Source organism: Odontesthes bonariensis, chromosome 4 (genome assembly GCF_027942865.1).
Source record: "Odontesthes bonariensis isolate fOdoBon6 chromosome 4, fOdoBon6.hap1, whole genome shotgun sequence".
NCBI classification, from domain to species: Eukaryota; Metazoa; Chordata; class Actinopteri; order Atheriniformes; family Atherinopsidae; genus Odontesthes; species Odontesthes bonariensis.
Genome location: NC_134509.1, coordinates 30,711,809 through 30,729,405, shown reverse-complemented (window position 1 = coordinate 30,729,405; position 17,597 = coordinate 30,711,809). Strand labels below are relative to the sequence as shown.

Genomic DNA, 17,597 nt, shown 5'->3' with positions numbered 1-17,597 from the left:
GTGATAGGAGAACATTTCCTCCGTTCAGGATTTCTAATACAGATGTTGTGATAAAAGTTTCACTGCTAAATCTTAAAACCATCATTTATATTCAGTTCTACATTTTTAACCTGCATGTTGTCAGTTTGTATTGATCAATCGAGCTGATTTTGCTGTATTTCATTTGACAAAAGATTTAATATGAAACATGAAATAAATATGCTTTTGCTCGAGTAGCCTGTCATCCTTTACTACATTATTTTGTTTCTTGATATTTAAATCTGTTTAAATCTCTTAATTCAACTCCTAAATGAAGATGGTTGCTTTGTGAAGTTTTTCAAGCAATAAACTAAGGTTGAAAATACAGGATTATATAAATTTAGGCTTGGTGTTGGGACAAAAGCTGTCTCTTTGAGACATTAAGGACACTTTGTGTCGCTTTTGATGTTTTCCAGCTTCAGCTCATACTGATAAGCCTTATCGAACACCAGCATCTGTGTGCCGCACTTGTTTGTGGCTTAACTGTTGATTTGACAGTAAACGTTCTCCTTATCAAAGGCTGCAGGTTTTATCTCACCATACAATATTTGACAGAGTTCAGTTCAAGACCTGTTGTAGCAGAGGACAGAAGTGTGAGAGTAGATTACTTCCATCCAACCCAGGATATGTATATATTATATTACAATTGAAGACCATTTGTTCCAGTGGAGTAGCAGCTTTCTTGGCTTAAGTTTTAATATGAAGGGAGAATACTGTTCTGGCCTTTCTGTGTGGAGTTTGCACGTGTCCATGTGTTTCCATGTGTATGTGTGAGTTTTCTTCAGGTACTCCGGCTTCCTCCCACTGTCCAAACACATGCATGTTTGGACATCCAAACATATACCCCCCCCCCCCACCTATAGGAAATGGATGGAATAATGTTCTGGTTAATTAATCAAAACAAGGTTTTCATTTTTAACCTGAGCTTTGTATTGCAACTCTTATATGTTGTGGTGTTTTGTGTAATGCTTGCAAAGTGATTATTTTACCAAGTATAAAGTATTCAAAGTACATTTAAGCTTTTTATTGGACTGTACCATGTATACATTGCAAGTCTGGACCACTTTGATTCAAACAGGTATATGAAGCTCAGTGGATTATAAAGTATATTTGTTTAATCTCTATTCTTTCAGGTTCAAGACAAATACGTAGTAGATGCCTTTCTGCCCTTGAAGAAAGAGTATGTAGGAGTCATATACAGGGTTTTTGTCAGCATAACATCTTAATATGGTCAGTTTAATAATTAGTTTCATTAAAGTTTTAGAACCATTGTCACTGGGATTCATGATTTGTCACTAAAGACAGGTGTACTGTACACACAAATAGGAAGAGGCTCTTTAGATTAAAGTTGGTGGCTCTTAAAAGAGCCGTTAAGTTGATTCCAAAGAGGGGTTTAGTTTACTTGGAGCTGGTGTACTTGGTGACGGCCTTCGTGCCCTCAGACACGGCGTGCTTGGCCAGCTCACCGGGCAGCAGGAGGCGCACAGCGGTCTGAATCTCCCTGGAGGTGATGGTGGAGCGCTTGTTGTAGTGAGCCAGACGAGAGGCCTCAGCAGCGATGCGTTCAAAGATGTCGTTGACGAAGGAGTTCATGATGCTCATGGCCTTGGAGGAGATCCCGGTGTCTGGATGCACCTGCTTCAGCACCTTGTACACGTAGATGCCGTAGCTCTCCTTCCAGGTCTTTCTCCTCTTCTTGCCTCCTTTAGCGGTCATTTTAGTGACGGCTTTCTTTGAGCCCTTCTTGGGTGCAGACTTTGCAAGTTCAGGCATCTTTACTCACTTGTTATGAACAATAACGAATATGAGCGGTTCTTCTTCTTCTTCTGCTGAGGATTTCCGGCAGTGTTTGCGCTGCTGCGCATTACTGCCCTCCGCAGTTCAAAGGGCTCTTCATCATATTGGCGCTCCTATATCCTCTGGTAGAGGTCTGTGCTGCGGATAAAAACCAGAACGCTCTTCTCCACAGCTTGGTGATCCTTTCCCCGACTGAACAATGTTTTAAAATCTAAAGGGGAGATCCCAATTTTCCCCAGTTCTTCTCGCAACTGTAGTCTCTCCACTCTATATTTTTGACATTCCAATAGGACATGCACTACAGTCTCTTCTTTTCCACATTCACACAGCCCATCTGGATGCTTCCCAATGGTTTTTAAGCAGCTGGCCAGACCACAATGCCCAAACCTCAGTCTTAACAGTTTGACAGAGTCTCTTCTGTCTCCCCCCATATACACACTCTGTCTTTTTACTGTGTTTTGTGCTGAGAAATATAGTCTTCCTCTCTCTTCCTTGTTCCACTCTTCTTGCCACTGTTTCTCTAGCCCCTCCTTTATGGCACTATAGACTTCTGGCTTTCCCATTTGGATTTCCACATTTACTTCCTCTCTCCAGAGCGCTATTCTGGCGAGCTTGTCAGCTGTCTCGTTCCCCTCTACACCTGCATGCCCTGGGACCCAAAGGAATCCTACATCACACCCAACTTTTTCAATTTTATACAGACTTATCAGTGCTTCGTTTATCAGGTCGGCTCTAGCTCTAGATGTCCCACTCCTCGTAGCCATCAAGGCAGCGGCTGAATCAGAGCATATGATAACTTTTTCTGGCTTAACTTGTTCGATCCACCATAGTGCCCAAATTATTGCCACTAGCTCTGCAGCAAAAACGGATGCTCCGCTTGTTACGCGTAATCCTCGTTGGACTTGGGGACTCCCCACATATATTCCACACCCAGCCTTTTGACTATCTGGGTCCTTAGACCCGTCTGTATATACCTGTATGTGTGCACCCCATTCCTCTTTAATGTACCCCTCAACCATCACACTAGTGAGGACTCCCTGCTGCTTCATGTTTAAAAGTGTGAGGTCTACAATAGGCTCTGGGAGCAACCACATTGGCACAACTGACCAGAAAGCATGTATTAAGGCTGAGTTATACTTCTTTTAACTGCCCTTGCGCTTTCTTCTTGCGCGTATGTTAATGGCTCGAGACGTTTATACTTCATTTAGCTTTGCCGGCGCTTGCGTGTGCTGCGTGGCGATTCACTGCCAGGAGAGTAGGTGGAGTAGCGGGTTTTTTCAATGACAAGCCTACTATGATGAAAGGAAATTCACCGCCAGGACCTCTTCGAGTGATTCATGCTTCTTCTTCTTGTAAATAGCTGGTATTTTGTCAGATTTTCAACACCTTGGGGGTCTAAACGACTACTTTCTCGCCTGAAAATGTTTTAAATGTTGCTAAAGTTATATATTTACAGAGTTTATAGCTTAAGGGAAATCAGCTTTTCAGGCTGGCTGATTTGGGCTCGGACAGGAGTGAAGTGCACTGTGTGTAACGCTCTGCATACTGTCAGATCGATGAGTATGTCGTTTTCAAGTAGTAGGCTTGCGTCTTTTCTTGCGTGAAGTTTAGAAAATTGAGGTGACACACGCAAGCTCGCAATGGGGGGCTTGCAACCGCGCAATGGCTTGCGTTTCTTCTTGCGTCTTGCTTTGCGTCTTGCGTTACCGACTATAAACCAGGCTTAAGGCCTACTTTTTCTTTATCTACGCCTAAGAGCGGTTACGGAAGGAGAATGGTCTTATACAAACACTAAGCAAATTAGACTATGCGGTCCCTCGTCTGTGATTGGTCGAGACGCTCAGCTGGTTGTTGAAAGGGAATAGGCCACTCTGGAATAGGCCAGAGCTATAGAGTAATACTTACCTTCAGATCTACATCCTTCAACAGAGCATGATATTACTGTCTGTTCCCAGGATCTACTCTTGTTGTCCCAAACACTCCATCTGTAGAAGATGTCATTCAGTCTGTCCTCTCTGGTGTCAGATGGACAATGAGAACCCCCCCCCCGCGACCCAATCGACGGATTCAGCGGGTATAATGGATGGATGGATTAAAATATGAATTTAACTTTTTTTCTGGTTAAAACCATATTAATGACAAAATAAATGTGTCAGTTGTGAAAAAAAAATAAACAAAACAGATTTAAACCAAACATTTTATTATAAAATGTCATCATGGAAAATGTAAAACAAGCCTTAATAGAAGTTATTTTATTGCTATTTATACTGTTGGGTAGATTAATCTGCAACAATGAACTGTATTTGATCAAATTCAAGGGTTTGGACATTGTAGAAAAGTTCTGAAGTCCTAATGAGGGTTGATCCATGACAGCAGCGAGCACCACATCTGCTGACCTCCCTGACAACAACAAGGGAAATTAATAAATTCATTATCACAGCTGCGAAGTCATGCTGAAAAAAACTTACTTAATTAAAGACCAGTCAGCTAATGCCTCACTATGCCAAAAAATGTTTTAATTTAATCAATTTACCAGAGAAAATACGTCAGAAATACCAAAAATGTATTAAATATATAGTATTTTGGTAATGTTTTAAAACCTAACAATCAAAACAACTTTACACAATGTCACCTGACAATAAAAAGTTAACGGACTTTAGTGAAATGATCACGCTAATTACCTCACGTTAGCCTCCGTTACCAAGCTTTCAGCTAGGTCCCTAAATCCATTCCATTTTTGACATCAACATCGACATTTCATGCTAACCAAATGTAAAAATAACGATGTCTAAGAGTATACTTCTGATAGATAATGCTTAAAAATGTAAAAAAACGTTTAAAACGCTGTTATTTTATTAACTTACCAGTAATTGTTCTTGACGAGCAATTGAGGTTAAAGGCAGGGTAGGGGATCTTTTTCTGGAACATTTTTTTACATATTGCTTGAAATACTCTTCACACCCCCATTGCAACCAATTAATTAAAAGTTTTGACACAAATATGAAAAGTTTTAGTGGCCTCTAGAACGTACAATCTAGGAAAAACAGTATCCAATCATTGTGAACGGACCGTTCACAATGATTGGATACTGATGCCGTCTATCAAACTGCAATCTGCTCCTCCCTCCCCCTCCTCCCCCTCCTTCCCCCTGTGCGCGTACCCTGCTCCGTGAACGTCCAGAAGCTTGGCAGGAAGCTAAACTAGAGCCAGCTTGGCTAGCACCTAGCATTATTAAACGTATAGTTATCATATACTAAATACTAAATACTAAATACGGCAACGATCGATGCTTGCTGTCAGAACAGCGCTCGTGCACCTTCGTGCTCGTGCACGTTCATGTACTCTAGAGGCGTGCCTCTAGAGGCGGGACTTTTTACCTGTGTATTTTCAAAATGCAGCTTCGCTGGACTCAAAATCCAGGATCTCCTACCCTACCTTTAACGGAGCTGCGTCCCTTGTTTGGAACTGTGGCGTCGCCATGACCCACGTGACTTCCGCATTCCTTTCTTTCTATAGAAGTCTATGGGAGTGTTGGCACTCTCTTTTTACACCACTCTGGGTTCAGGCATCTTTACTGACTTATTGTGAACAATAACAAATATGAACGGTCACGGAATGGAGAATGGTCTTATACAAACACTAAGCAAATTAGACTGTGCAGTCCCTCTTCTGTGATTGGTCGAGACGCTCAGCTGGTTGTTGAAAGGGAATAGGCCAGTGGTTGCCATAGAAACCTTGAAGTTGGCGTTAACTTCGTAGAGAAACAAAGGAAAGGAGATCGCTTAGTTTGCCCACTACTTCCTACATAGTAAAGTTGCGATGTGTCACTTTATTTTCTGGTATTTGCAGAAATCAGTACACATGTCGCAAACACGACATTATTTTAACCATTATCACATTTCGAGGGGTCTGCTTGAGAATTCAGTCAGAATCCAGATCGAGATAAGAAAAAAAAAAAAAAAAAGCAGGTGGTGAATAGTGTGTATAATGTTGTAAAAAAGTCGTGTTTTCAGGACTGATGTGGCTCTGAGCAGGTCTTCAGCAATGATACATCAGGACGATACATCCAGCTAAGCACTTAATTGTGTTAATTTTGCTCGCAGACAATAAAGCCTCTGTAGTCCTGCTTTAGATGGTTGCTGGTTGGTGTACCTAGTTTAGTTTGTCAGTATCACTGGCTTGACTGACCAGTAAATACTGTCTGGAATGTATTCAGTGGATTAAACCACCGTACAGTTTATAGTGAAAATAAATTAAAAAAAAAAAAACATTGTTCTTCATCTATGATTGATGTTATAGTGACTTGAATTAATATTACTATACATATTTACATTGTATAACTTTGTTTTTAGAATCGAATAGAAAAATACTTTATTCATCCCCCAATGGGGGTAATTCAAATTAGTCAAGTAGCTCAAAAAAAATTATAAATATTTAAAATGACTGCAATTAAATTATATATATATTATATAATTTATTAAAGGTAGGGTAGGAGATCTTTTTCTGGAAATTTTCTTTACATATTGCTTGAAATACTCTTCACACCCCCATTGCAACCAATTAATTAAAAGTTTTGACACAAATATGAAAAGTTTTAGTGGCCTCTAGAACGTACAATCAGTATCCAATCATTGTGAACGGACCGTTCACAATGATTGGATACTGATGCCGTCTATCAAACTGCAATCTGCTCCTCCCTCCCCACGTACCCTGCTCCCTAAACGAATTACGCGTCTATGGAGGTAGATTTGTTTCTTTATTATTCAATCAAAAAAAAGGTTGCTTCAATCAAAAAATATATTTTCAATCAAAAAAACCCGTTTCAATCAAAGAAAAAAAGTGTTTGAATGCAAAAATATATTTGAGACTCAAAAAAATGCATTTGAACACTATTTTTTTTTGCTTGAAAATGTTTTTTTTGATAGAAGTGAAGGTTTTTTTGTTTGAAGCAACTTTTTTGATTGAAGTATTGTTGTTTTGTGTTTGGGCCATATTATGGGTAGGACATTTGTGTCTTTATAATTCAATCAAAAAAGAAGTTGCTTCAAACAAACAAAAAATATTTTCAATAAAAAAAATCACTTCAATCAAAAAATAAACCTTTTCAATCATAGAAAAAATGTTTTTGAATGCAAAAAAATATTTGAGACTCGAAAAATTGCACTTGAACACTTTTTTTTTGATTGAAAATGTTTTCTTTGATTGAAGTAATCTTTTTTGTGTTTGGACCATGTTATGGGTAGGACATTTGTGTCTTAATTATTCAATCCCAAAAAAGTTGCTTCAATCAAAAAAAAAAACATTTTCAATCAAAAAAAAATATTTTCAATCAAAGAAAAAACTGTTTAAATGCAAAAAAAAAAAAAATCATTTGAAGTGGTTTTTTTTTTGATTGAACTTTCTTTTTTTTTGAATGAAGTGAAAAAAGTTTTGAAGTCGTTTTTTTTTTTAATCATTTTGACACAAACGTACCGCAGTGGGCGGGTGCTTCCCCATTGGTCAGACATGTTTGAGTGACAAGTGTCTACACCAACGACGTCTTTCTGACAAGCAAGTCATGGTCGCCACTCACCAGCGAGCCAGGAAGCAGTGGTCAGGCAGTGGTGGAGTTGTTGGTAAGTAGATAAAACCGTATTAAAATGATTGGTGTCACGTTATTAACGTGACACCAATCATTTTAAAATTGTCAGAAAGACGTCGTTGGTGTAGACACTTGTCACTCAAACATGTCTGACCAATGGGGAAGCACCCGCCCACTGCGGTACGTTTGTGTCAAAATGATTAAAAAAAAAACGACTTCAAAACTTTTTTCACTTCATTCAAAAAAAAAGAAAGTTCAATCAAAAAAAAAAACACTTCAAATGATTTTTTTTTTTTTGCATTTAAACAGTTTTTTCTTTGATTGAAAATATTTTTTTTTGATTGAAAATGTTTTTTTTTTGATTGAAGCAACTTTTTTGGGATTGAATAATTAAGACACAAATGTCCTACCCATAACATGGTCCAAACACAAAAAAGATTACTTCAATCAAAGAAAACATTTTCAATCAAAAAAAAAGTGTTCAAGTGCAATTTTTCGAGTCTCAAATATTTTTTTGCATTCAAAAACATTTTTTCTATGATTGAAAAGGTTTATTTTTTGATTGAAGTGATTTTTTTTATTGAAAATATTTTTTGTTTGTTTGAAGCAACTTCTTTTTTGATTGAATTATAAAGACACAAATGTCCTACCCATAATATGGCCCAAACACAAAACAACAATACTTCAATCAAAAAAGTTGCTTCAAACAAAAAAACCTTCACTTCTATCAAAAAAAACATTTTCAAGCAAAAAAAAATAGTGTTCAAATGCATTTTTTTGAGTCTCAAATATATTTTTGCATTCAAACACTTTTTTTCTTTGATTGAAACGGGTTTTTTTGATTGAAAATATATTTTTTGATTGAAGCAACCTTTTTTTTGATTGAATAATAAAGAAACAAATCTACCTCCATACGCGTCCAGAAGCTTGGCAGGAAGCTAAACTAGAGCCAGCTTGGCTAGCACCTAGCATTATTAAACGTATAGTTAGCATATACTAATTACGGCAACGATCGATGCTTGCTGTCAGAACAGCTCTCGTGCACATTCATGTACTCTAGAGGCGTGCCTTCGGGGGCAAAGTGAAGAAAAGGGTTGGGACTTTTTACCTGTGTATTTAGAACCGCGTGCGCACATGGAGCAGGGAGCCGACAGAGGGGGGCGTAGGCAGAAAGCAGAGGCATCTGATTGGTTTTTTGAAGGCGACCAATCCGAGATCAGCGTCCCGCTGATCTCGGATTGGTCAGCTTTTTCTCAGTCCTGCAGCTGCCACAGAGGTCTGATTATTTTCGTCCCTTTTTCTAAATACATCTTGTATAGATTTCTCAGGATAGACGGACCATTTCACCCAGTATTACAAAATGTGTTTCTGAACAGGATTACCAACCATGTCTTTAAGGTCTGCATCCATGTATCCTCTTATACAAAAGGTTCCTGCAAACCAATAAACAGTTGATTCCCTCTATTTCACAATTTAAAAAAAATAAATAAAATAATATAACTGGTCTCTACAAGTATGGCAGTACACCCATTCATAGCACAAGAGGGGTTACTGAATAGTTCGATAAGTATAAGAATTATGTTTATCATTTGCTAGAGACTTAACCGTCACCAGATTTGAACAGAAATTAGCAATTGTGCAAATGTCACACGTGCGGGGGGAGGTTCCAATATTAAATAGCAACCAGTAACACCAGCAAGGATTCCACTGCTGAGAAATGAAAGGCACTAAAAGATGGGATTCACAATTAACATTTATTAGAGAGGAAATTAAAAGACAATGGACTAAAACCAAATTAAAAAAGGCAAAAGCCAAAAAACCCATAAAATGTGTCAACTAGAAATAATAAAAAGCCATATGTTAAAACCATTAAAATATAGCGAATAAAAGAAATGTAGGAGGCTAAATGGATCAAATGTAGCAATCAAAGGGTCAGAGTCATGGTCTTCAAGGTCCAGTACGCCGTCAATTGTCAAGTGGCCGGGTCCGTGGAGTTGTCTTGGTTCTCGGCTGATGTCCTCACACGGCGTGATCACGGCCCGCCACTGCACCTCAAAGAACAACAAGGAGGAGTACTCAGCTTTCCAGCAACAATAGGGACAGGAAAAACAGTCAATGAGCAAGAGAAGGAGAAAGTACTTTCCTTTACCACAGGTCGTTGTGTTAAGACTTTGTCGTCGTCACCTCGCCGCCGTCCTGGGCTGAAACCCCTGCTCATATCCGCCTAGCCGACGGCAGGCTCCAGTTTCACCCAGTTGGCCCCAGCAAAGGTGTGGTCGTCTTCCTTTCACTCCGTTCTCCTTGTCATTCCCATGGTCCTGTTGTCGTTCCGTGCTGCTGTCCTTCCTCGTATCGGCTCCCCTTGCCGTTGCTGCTGTCCTTCCTTTCGTTTCTTGTTTCCCTGTGCCAGTTACCCCCGGTTCCCCCTTTACTGGTCCCACTGTCTGTCCTAGATGCCATTCTCTTCCATCTTCCCGTTTTCCGTTTTCCGTCTTGCCAGTTCCCCCGTTTCCCCCTTTACCGGGCCTACATGCCATGCCATGCCATGCCATTCCTTCCCTTCTTCCTCTGTTTTTCCTCTTGTGTTTCTCTCTCCCTTCTGTGTCCAACCTCCCACCTTATATCCAGTCTAATCAAGCCGTGAGCGCACCTGATGTCCATTACTAATTACTGGCGCTCCTCTGCGCAAGCCAGTGAGACAGGGTGAGGGTGTGGCAGATCAAGCACTTCAGTCAATAAAAGTCCACCAATAAAAGTCTCTATCCTGGCTGGGATAGAGACATTCTTTGGAGACCTTGGGTGATGTGGAGTAAAGGGTCTGGTGAGGGGGAGGGCTTGGGGTTGTTTGCCTCACTGTTGTGTCCTTCAGTCTACTCTGTACAGTCATGTTTGGGTTTGCCGTCCCAACAGCATGACGTAAGTGTGTGTTACAGGCCTCAGGATGAGTTACCTGTTTTGTACTGTTTTGTACAGGAAAAGTACAGACAAGAGCCGTCAGTTGTGCTTGTTTCACAGGCTGTCCTCTGTCTTTAATAACAGGCTTTTACATTTCTTTTTACAATATTAAACATCCACCAATACACAACTTCGCAAATTAACAGACATATCACTGTTAGATTATTGTAAACAACAAATGTGCACTCAAACACATATTTTCCTCATGCTACTTCAACCAGCCTCGACAGGCATTATACCAGTGCTACAGCACTGTTTCTACAGTTTGCTTAACATAGCTTTCTTTTCCTATTGTATGCCTGGACACTTTTATACACTTTTTACTTAATGATGTAGACTTCCCAGTAACAAACGTCAGTCTTTTCACTATACAACAATATAAGATTTAACGTTTTTACCTTATCAACAACATAAAATTAATTAACAATTATATAATAAATCAAATTAATGAAATGAAATAGAAATGCGCAGGAGCTCTATGCAACCAAATGATAATATCGGCAGCCTACTGACCAGTCTATCACACACTGTCATTCTGCTGTTAATGTACGGTACCTGTAGGTGGTGTTCTGGCCCTAGTGTGTGTGTCGTCCCCCCCCGCCAGAAAATGCGAGAGCCCTTGCTGTCATCCCGAGTGGTCACAGACAGGCTCTCTTCAGCTTTTCTGGAAGAACATGTAGTCTTGCACTTTTCTGGCTAAAATGAAGAAGCATAATATTAAAATATATAAAAGTACCCCCCCACACACACACACACACACACACAGGGATAAGTATTTCACCCCGCCCTGTTATTGATAATATTTCAATTTATGAATGCTAATAGCCTTATGATGATACACCTACTCTTATTAGGTGAACCTGTAAGCCGAAGATGGAGGGAATAACACCAACTCTCAGTCGGACAATCTGTGGGGTGGGTATGAGACATGAGGTAAATACTTTTGTTAGGATGAAAGAATTACATGTGAATAATACAGGCATAATAAACGTCATTAATAAACCTGTGTAAAATCTGATGGTTAATGTTATAACAGTAATATTTGCATTATTTCAAAAGTTGCATTCTTGTGTTAGTTGTAATCTAAGCCTGTGTTATGGAATATATGATTTATGAAGTCTCCGTTGGCCTAATAGCCATGTGAACAGAGGTGTTATGCCGAGAAGTGCATTCCCATTCACGGAGCACGCGTAAACCGTTTCAGGTGTGGATTATTACATTTATCCAAAAAAAATAATATTGAAAAGTTAAATTCCTTTACCCACAGTTGGAATGGGGCCAGAAATGGAGACACGGTGTGCTCCATAGTGACACAGTCTCTCAAACAGCAGAGAAAAGTCTTTCTTCAGGATCTCAGTGCCAGTCTTCCTTCTCAGAATATCAAAAGACCCTGTGTGGACAATGATCCTCGTGCCATCTGGATGCGTAGACACAATGGTCGGCAAAATATCTATCAATTCCCTGACTGATGTATCAGAAAAAGTTATATTATCCGTCTTTGCCATTCTGACATGCTGTGTTGTTTGAGTCCCCGATTAGAATGGTGTCTATTCCTTTTTTGTGTGGAGGTGTCGATCGCTTCTGTAGTCCTCACCTTGGTTGTGGGATTTGGGCTTCTCTTGATGATCTGGTTAGCCCTTGGCTGAGTTTTGGGGCCATTTCTCTTGTTTTCATTCATGTTTGGGTTACATTCATCATCACACACTCTATTTTGAGTCAACGGATCGTATCTATTATGCAATGGAACTCAGGTGGCGGAGTGAGTGCTGGAGGTTTAGTTTTTGAGCTGGATTTACCTCTGCAACGGACAACATGAGACCAGATCCTGGCTGGGGTTGATGACTTTGGTTTGGAACCAACACTGTTCCAGTGGGAGATATCAGTCGGACCGTCCGGTTTGGGAGCTTCACCAGATATTCCAGTGTCATTTGGACACATCCAGGGAAGTGTGTCAGCCAGGTCTGCAGTGTGAGATTCCACATCAGCTGTGATCCCGTGTAGAAATATCTGAGTTAGTCTTTTGGCACTGTGGAGCCTCCACAGCCTGCACAGGAGCTATAATAGAGTCAATAAATTATTCGTTGTTACGAATGTCTTGCAGCGTTTCAATCCTCTTCTGGAGCTGTGCTACCTTCGCAAAGAGTTGCTCACACTGTGTGCAGCTCACTGATACTGCAGGGTTAGGAGACCGATTCTCTTTGTAAACAGGAGGGCTAATACCGTTTACATATGTACAATTAAAAGAAAAAGAATTAAATTATATCCAAGACTTGTGGAAAGAAGTAGAATGATTTAAAAGCGAATAAAGCAGTAAGCAGCAGGAGGAAGCAAAGACATGTCTGCACTCTTCAGAAGCAGGAAGGGAATATCTTATGAAATGTCAAACAGCAGGTTCATAGAGAAGAAATATCCCTCCGATAGCCTTCTTTACCACAAGTTGCATCTCAGACTCATCTTATGAAAGCTGTGTGGTTGCCCTTATCCAGAGGTTTTCAAAGTGTAAAGGGCGGATTATAGTTCTGCGTCTATCGTCTTGACGTGCTGCTTTGCTCTGGTCGCGAACCACTTTTCATGTTATGGTTCTGCAACCTCGGTCTGGAATTTCTCGGGACGCACAGCAGTTTCCCCTCGCGAGAATTTCGGTGGGCGGTGACGAGAACTTCGGCGGCGCCGGCGGAAGTGTTTATCTTTCAAAAAAAAAAAAAGTGTATGCAAGATATGGATCTGGAGTTGCTCGACATCGAAGAAGAACAGCTTCTTTTATTGGAGTTGGCAAAAATGCAAAGGAGGAAGCCACACAGACAACCGGAAAGGCACACCGAGGACCAATCACAGCCGCTTTTGTCTGCGCACTTCCGTTGGTGGTCTGCGTGCGTCTGTCGCGTAGTCAGGATTTTTCTGAGGTGCACGACAACGCGCGCAGTTCCTCTACGTGGGGGTGTGGTCAAGATTTTGACGCTCGCAGAGGCTCTGCGTCCGAGCGTCAGAGGCTTTGCGTCTGAAGCATAAATCAGCCTTAAGGAAGGCCTACTCAGGAATATATAAATCAATACATAAATAGTCTAAGTAGACTATTTTTGTGTCCAGTAAATCCTGGATCTTTCAAAAACCATTGTGCGGTTATACAGACTCGCTTGCTAAGTACGTCCGGGATCAAACAACGCGATTGGGATCCAAACACAGCACTGAGTTGGACTTAGTGTGGCAAATTTTTCCAAGTGTTATATTTTACTAGAGGTGAAAAGAGAAGGGATCCGAGGCACTCTGAAGTCCTTTAAAAGTCCTTTATTAAATCATGGACATCCAAACAAGCCGACGCGTTTCGGTCGCGTGCGACCTTCTTCAGGGCTAATTAAAAGTAAAGCATACAGGTGTGTTTTTTTAAAGTCACAGAGACATGTAAATCACATGACAGAAACTACACCATTTGACATACAATAACACAAAATGACACAATGAAGTACAACTAGAGAACTACACTCACTATCCATTTAAGACGATGTGTAGTTGAGACAGTAGAAATGTACAAAGCACCACCAATCAACATTAACACAGTAGAGCTTGGGACATATGCATAGTCAGACAACTCATGGGAATTCCTACGGATCCTGACTCATCACATCACATAGGACCAACAAGGAGCAAAATAAGATTACATTATAGTATACAGTAGTGTGTGTGTGTGTCATAGAAAAACAGAAAAGTCCAGTTCCTCGTTGAGTCCAGGAAATGTCACCGCCTGTAAAGTGTCAATCCAGAAGGATTCTCTCTGGGCCAATGTCCTTAGTCTATCACCCCCCCTGATGTTTTTTTTTTTTTTTTTTTTGGATCACCTCAATGACCATTACTCTAAGGTGAGAGGGGTTGCAGTGTATGGAGGACTGAAAATGTTTGGCAATGGGGTAGTTTAAGTTCTTTGTTTTTAATCGCATACTTATGTTCCAGAAACCTGTCCTTTAATCTCCTTTTTGTGAGGCCAATGTAAAAACAACCACACTTGCAGTCCAGACGATAGATAACATGAGTGGAGTTACAATTAGCAAAATGTTTGCACTGGAAGGATCTTGTACCTGTAGCATTCATGAACGTAGTGGACTTGTTGATGTGAGGACAGTGTCTACAGCCTCCGCACTGAAAGGTGCCTGTAGGTTTCACAAGGAAAGTTTTGGGTTTGGAGGCAGGGATGTAGTTTTTGACCAGCTTATCCTTGAGAGTGGGGGCCTTTTTCACAGCAAATTGAGGGGGTTCAGAGAAGACAGGGGCCAGAGTAGTGTCGCTCAGTAAGATGTCCCAGTTATTTTTAATGATTTGTTTGATTTTATTGGTTTGGTTGGTGTACTGTAGAGTGCAAAAAATTCTGTTACTCACAGGTCTTCTGGGTTTGGATTTGAAAAGGTTTGTTCGTTCAGTTGATCTTGTTTTTGACAGTGCACAATTTAGAGTTCTGTCCTTATAGCCCCTTTGTTTGAAGCGCTCATACATTTCAGTTGACTGGGTCTCAAAGTCAGTGTCTGAGTCGCATATACGTCGAAGTCTCTGGAATTGGCCGTAAGGAATGTTCGAAATTAAACTGGTTGGGTGGAAACTGTCCGCTCTGAGAATGGTGTTCCTGTCGGTGGGCTTCCTGTAAATGGTGGTGTGAAGGGTCCCGTCTGTGTCCACATAGATTTTCTTAAGTTGATAGAAGTTGTACTGAAGTCCAGGCTTAGTTTTATGTTGTGGTTTATGCTGTACAAGTGGAAATCCTTCAGCTGTTGGACAGAGCCAGAGAAAACAAAGAAAAGGTCGTCAATATAGCGCCCATAGTATTGTATATAATGTGTATAGGGGTTACTAGAACTCAGAACGTACCGTTCCTCCCATAGTCCCAGGTAGAGGCCTGCGTAGTTTGGAGCGTATGCAGCACCCATTGCCGTTCCCATGACCTGCCTGTACATTTTGTCCTGAAATAGGAAAAAGTTGTTGTTCAGAGTCCAGCGTGTCAGGTCAACAATAAGATCAGTAGGGGGGCTCTTATCCATTCTTTTCTGGAGGTAATGTTGGAGAGCAAACAGTCCTTCTGAGTGATCTATATTTGTATAGAGTGCTTCCACATCCATAGTCACCAATATGTAGTTAGGGTTGTAATTAGAACTTATTTCTTCCAACTTTTTCAAGACATGTGTCGTGTCCTGGAGATATGCTGGCAATGCTTGTGTAAGTGGCTTTATGTGGAAGTCTATGTACTTGGATGTAGGTTCAGTGATTGTTTCAATTCCACTGATAATGGGCCTGCCAGGTGGAGAAAGAGGGTCCTTATGTATTTTAGGCAGTAGGTAGAATGCACCTGTTTTAGGGTCTGAGGGTAAAAGGAATTTGTGCTCATTGGTGTTAATCCAGTTCTGTTCCAATGCCCGATCCAATAATAAAGGACTTTTAAAGGACTTCAGAGTGCCTCGGACCCCTTCTCTTTTCACCTCTAGTATGCTACTTTGGATACCGATGAGCACCTGCAGATTTTTATTGCCCCACAGACGCAACTTATTCTCTTTCTCTCTCTCTACACTGTTATATTTTACTGTCTACTACTTTGAAAACCTAAACCTTTTACTTTGGAACTGAATTGACATCCAGGCAGTAAAACAGTCAGGGTACCAAAGTATAATCCGTTTTTCTGTCAAAACGAAAAAACGGAAATAGCCGTCCTTTTTCCATTTTTCGTTTTAAACCAAAAACGGAAAAACGGATTTTGCTGTCTTCATAAAAAAAATGAAAAAAACAAAATAATATAACGGACCAAATTTTGTTTTTGGAAATTACTTTTTTCATTTTTCCTTTCTTACATACCAACATGACGGCGGGCAGACCGGAAGCGGAAATAACGTGTAACAAAGCCAAAATAAAATTAGCGTGCTAATTTAATACCAAACATATTTTCCGCTTTTTATACACCCATTGTAGGTAGTAGGTTGCATTTATTTTAGTTAAGTGAAACTACAACAGCTGGTTGTTTGGGAGAACGTGATAGCCTATATAAAATTATAATAGGCTACAAAAAAGTGATCACAGCCAAATATGACAAAAGATGAGGCTAGCCCAGGGGTGGGCAATTAATTTCTTCAGAAATGCATGAAAAATCTGAAATGTGTTGGAGGGCCGAACCAGCAATGACTCAAATTTAATATTGACTTATGTTTTCTCATTATATTTCTTTTTATAATAAAATATTTAAATCAGATTATTTTGGTAATAAATAATAACATTTAAATATTTATAAACATGAATTGTGGTTTAGGTTGAAGTGAGAATTAATACTAATTCTATCAAATTAATAGTTAATAACAGTTGCAGTTTAACATTTAGTTCATCCATCTGAGCAGTCACATCAACAGTAAAAGCAAGATCTGCCTCTGAAAGCTGAGGGATGGCATGTCCCTTCCTCACACAGAACTCCTGAATCTCCTCTCTCAGGTCCCGGAAGCTTTTCAGCACTTTCCCCAGACTCAGCCACCTGACGGCTGTGTGGTAGCTTAGGTCACGGTGGTCAGTCTCAGTTTCTTCTAAAAGTGAAACAAACTGTCTATGATTCAGTGCCCTTGATCTGATAAAGTTAACAGTTTTAGTTACAACATCAACAACGTGATTCACTTGTAACACTGACTTGCATAACACTTCCTGATGTATAATACAATGAAAAAAAGTTAATTTCTGCTCAGAGTTCTTTTCTGCCACTTTGTCCTGGAGTCACTTTAATAGACCAACTTTTTTTCCTGTGAGATTTGGACACCCATCTGTTGTCACGCCCACCACTTTGTCCCATTTCAGCCCCAAGCTTTAGAGACATGCATTTACCTCAGCTAAGAGATCACTCCCCGTTGTTGTCCCTTTCATTGACCGCATGTCTGCCAGCTCCTCCGTGATTCTGAAGTCTGCATTGATCCCGCGCATGAAGATGAGCAGCTGGGCAGTGCCCCGTATATCACAGCTCTCATCCAAAACCAGGGAAAAGTACCGTGAGACGACATTTTGTGTGGATCAGGGATTCGGATGCTAGCCACCTGTCACTTGTCACTGTCACTTATGCGTGCATTTATAAACAATGCGTCAGGCCCTTTCAAAATAAAAGACAGCTGCATCGCATGCACACCAAAATCCGTTTTTATTTTTGACTGGAGGGGGCAGGGGGGCGCGGGCCGGACAGGGACGGGCAAAGGGCCGTATCTGGCCCGCGTGCCGTAAAATGCCCAGGTCTGGGCTAGCCTTTCAT

General features: G+C 40.5%; 1 protein-coding gene across 1 annotated transcript; it reads right to left on the bottom strand.

Annotated features, from left to right (window-relative positions):
* Positions 1-1,398: 1,398 nt before the first annotated feature.
* LOC142379411 (histone H2B 1/2-like) lies at positions 1,399-1,791 on the bottom strand. The gene has a single exon (XM_075464567.1). It carries the CDS (start codon positions 1,789-1,791, stop codon positions 1,417-1,419), a length of 375 nt encoding a protein of 124 aa, XP_075320682.1. The 3' UTR covers positions 1,399-1,416.
* Positions 1,792-17,597: the final 15,806 nt, after the last annotated feature.